Source organism: Cryptosporidium hominis (genome assembly GCF_000006425.1).
Source record: "Cryptosporidium hominis TU502 chromosome 7 CHRO017033, whole genome shotgun sequence".
Classification (NCBI taxonomy): domain Eukaryota; phylum Apicomplexa; class Conoidasida; order Eucoccidiorida; family Cryptosporidiidae; genus Cryptosporidium; species Cryptosporidium hominis.
In genome coordinates this window covers 1-3,683 of record NW_667007.1, presented here as the reverse complement: position 1 = coordinate 3,683, position 3,683 = coordinate 1, and the positions used below count along the sequence as shown (strand labels likewise).

The following is a 3,683-nucleotide window of genomic DNA, read 5'->3' as shown; positions in this document are numbered from 1 at the left end:
AGACAGTTGGGTTGAAAATAATCTCCAAAGTCATTTATAGAATCCATGGGATTCTTTGATTCTCGTACGATTTTAAATTTAAAACTTTCACCAAGTTGAGGTTATTAGTATTTTGAGAAAACAGCCCCAGCTGAGTTTCATACACTTTTGAGGTATCAAAATGTTGGTAATTGTCTGTATTATGGGACTTTGAAGTGTTCCAAAATATTTAAACGAATTAGGATCTGTTAGTACTTATTCTAGCTTAAAACACAATGTTCCCACTTTCTCTTTCTTTAGCAAACATCTCGTAATACTGGAAAATGATCGTAACAGCCAGTAAAATACCAGTTCCACTACCGATAGCCCCAAGGAAATCTGCAATTATAGTTAGAGCTCCAATACACATACCACCAAAGGCAGCAGCAGTGGGGATGTAACGATTTAAAACTTGAACAAGTGAGCTATCTCTGTATCCCTTCATAATCATTTGTTGATCTCTGAGCTGTTTCGCAACATCCTTTGCAGAAGATCCAGATACTTCAATCCAAGTTTTGGAGAAGAGAGCACATGATATTAAGACAAAGGAGATGTAGAAGAAGGTGTGAATTGGATCAGAAACTACATCCACCAAAGAGTTAGGAGGTGAAATATAGTATGCAATACCTCCAACTGGAATAGATTGACCACCAACATCAAGTTCTTGCCATTGCCCGAGAATATTCACAAGCATATTTGACTTGAATCTGCGGTAAAGTAGCTGGGAGAAGAAGTATAGATTAGATACAAGCGCAGTTTGAAGGATAATTGGGATGTTTGATGTGTAGAAGAGCTTAATTGGGAACGAACCCTGTTGGCCACGTACCTTCTGGTACTTAACAGCAAGATCCACTCTGAATCCCTGGAAGTAGATAACAATAAGGAAAACCAATACAGTTGCAAGTAAGTTTGTCATATTTGTAGCGTGGGATCTGTAGAAGGCTTCTCTTAATGCTGAAATCTTATCAGGCTTTGTGAATAGAAGATGGAAGAGAGCAATAACTGCACCTTCGAATTCAGTTCCTCTACCAGTATTAACAGTTGTTGGACTAAATGCTTTCCAGACAATAGTCTCACAGATATTGGTAGCAATAAAGAGTGAAATACCTGATCCAAGACCATAGCCCTTTTGCATAAGCTCATCAAGAAGAATAACTACAACACCAGCAAAGAAGAGTTGAATGATGATCAAAATTGCATTCCAGGCACCAATTGTTCTAATATCACCATACATACCACTAATAACATATGCAACAGCCTCTCCCAATGTGATAAGTAAGCCAAAAAGTTTCTGTGCTCCTTGGAAAAGAGCTCTATCTTCCTTTAAACTTTGATCAACATCGATGATTTTGCTTCCTGCTAATAACTGCATAACCATACTGGAAGTGACAATTGGTGAAATACCCAATTCCATGAGTGTTCCTCTGTTTGAAGCCAAAATTACTCTGACCCAGTAGAATGGATCCGAGCTTTTGCTGCTCAAAACTCCGTAAAGTGGAATTTGACAGCATACCAAGAAGACAAATAGAGATATTAAAGTCCATAGGACTCTCTCCTTAAAGGGCACTCTGCGGTCTGGAGACGATACCTCAGGAATGACGCACAGAGCTGGCTTAATCAAATTCAAAAATCTCAATCCCTTAGCCATTTTCTCTTAACTTAGCTTCTTAAGCTATAAATGTAATTAAAGTTCAACTTTAATCTCGTGTTTTTTGCTCGTCCACCCCTCACTTTTATTTACCCTCGCGCTCTTGCCTTGAGCTCTTCTTCATGGTCCAAAACAAATATCCATACGTCTCAACAATTACCGCCCACAGACCCCCACATCCGCTCATTTTGGCGGGCATTCCTTATGTAATAAATGGGTGCAAAAGAAGTTAGAGATTAGGAAATGCCAACAAATAAATCATGCAAAATTAACAAGCTATTTAAATATAATTGCTTAATAATGAAGCTTTTTTAAGTAAATGTATATTTATGTACATATATATATATATATATATATATATATATATATATATATATATATATATACATACTTTAATCAGCTATAGAGACACCTTTGAATGCTACGAAGATCTTATCTAATTTAAGATTCTTGTTTTCTTGTGTTCTTTTTGATAATCTTCTCTAAATCACAGTAAAATGAATTTCTATTTATAGGAACAGTTTTTCTAGTCCTAGTATTTTCCTCTATTATTGTAGCCGGGTTTTTTTTCCCATCTCTTCTGGATTTTCTGAATTGTCCATATGATGACATAGGCAATGGTATTATATTATGGTTTGTATTTAAACCAGAAGATAAATCCGAAGGACAGTCAATAATAGGCTCCCACATAACCAGACATGGCTTAGGATTTTGTCGGATTGGTAGGGTATTTATTTTGTTAATATTAGAAATCTCAACTTTCTTAAGCTCAGTTTTTTTAAGTTTTGGGAATGAATTTATAATTGAAATATTGATAATCTTTTCAATATTCTTGAAAACAACCTGCTTATTATTAAATATCTCTATATCAGTTTCAGTATACTTTTCTGAAAAACTGTTATTTACCAATATATCATATAAAACCTCACTTTCATCTAGTATGTTTTTTTCTGGTAATACAGAATAATCATTTGTTGTATTTTCAAGTTGTAGCTTTAATCTAGAATTCTCTTCTTTGAGATACTGAAGGTCCAAGTTTAAGATTTGAATTTGATCTTTCAATTCCAAGATTCCTAAATCTTCTTCACGAAAAGTCTCTTGCAGGCTTGAATTATCGTATTTTCTGTTGTTTTGGCAATTAATTACTTGATTAAAGTTAGTAATTGGCTCTAATTTAAGAGGAGTAATTTTGTTTTCATTTTCTTTTTTAATATTTTCATTTACATATATACATTCTATTTTTTCATCACTCCCAAAATATATACCGAGCTCATCCCTTGGAGATTGACACAAACTTTGTTCATTATCTGTTTTTATATATTGCTCAAATTCCTGATCTTGTCCAATATTCAATTCTTGAATATTGATCTGGGGTATTATTTCGTTATTAGTTTTACTCAATTCTTTTAAGTCACACTTTAAATATTCAATCTGCTTTTCATGAGCATAACACAATGCTTCCTTGCTTCTAAGCTTAATTTCCATCTCTTTAAGCTTGTTTTCTAATTCTCTTGTCTTATCGCTCTTAATTTTATCTAATTCATTATTCATCTCAACATCATACTTTTCGATCTTATTTCTATGCTTTGTTAGTCTATTTACGCTCCTGCAAAGTCTTATTAAACTGCTATTTTCATTAATTTCACTGAGAACTAATTCATTACAATCCCCCAGTGAATTTGAAATACCTTCAGAATCATCTCCTCCTTCATTTTCATTCACTACTTTACAATTAACATAACATTTTGTTCCTACTAATGCAGAAGTAAGAGTCTCCAGACTAATCACTGAATTATCCAATGCTATCAAATACTCATCATCAATATTTTCTTGATTGTTTAATAAACTATTTTTTAATAACTCCTTCATCCCTTCTATAAATTCTGACTTTTTTATACCCTGATTAATTCTTTCATTTCCACTTCCACACAAATTATATAATTCTAATAACTCATTTTCAAGGCTGCAAAACAGTCCTGCCAACTGAATTGTCACGTTATCTATTCTTTTCACTAAA

General features: G+C 33.5%; 2 protein-coding genes across 2 annotated transcripts; both read right to left on the bottom strand.

Moving 5' to 3' along the window:
* Positions 1-244: 244 nt before the first annotated feature.
* On the bottom strand, positions 245-1,666 carry Chro.70118 (Pfsec61). Its single annotated transcript, XM_660476.1, has 1 exon — positions 245-1,666. One exon carries the CDS (start codon positions 1,664-1,666, stop codon positions 245-247), a length of 1,422 nt encoding a protein of 473 aa, XP_665568.1.
* Positions 1,667-2,107: 441 nt separating this feature from the next.
* On the bottom strand, positions 2,108-3,535 carry Chro.70119 (hypothetical protein). The annotated part of the gene is made up of 1 exon (XM_660475.1): positions 2,108-3,535. One exon carries the CDS (start codon positions 3,533-3,535, stop codon positions 2,108-2,110), a length of 1,428 nt encoding a protein of 475 aa, XP_665567.1.
* Positions 3,536-3,683: the final 148 nt, after the last annotated feature.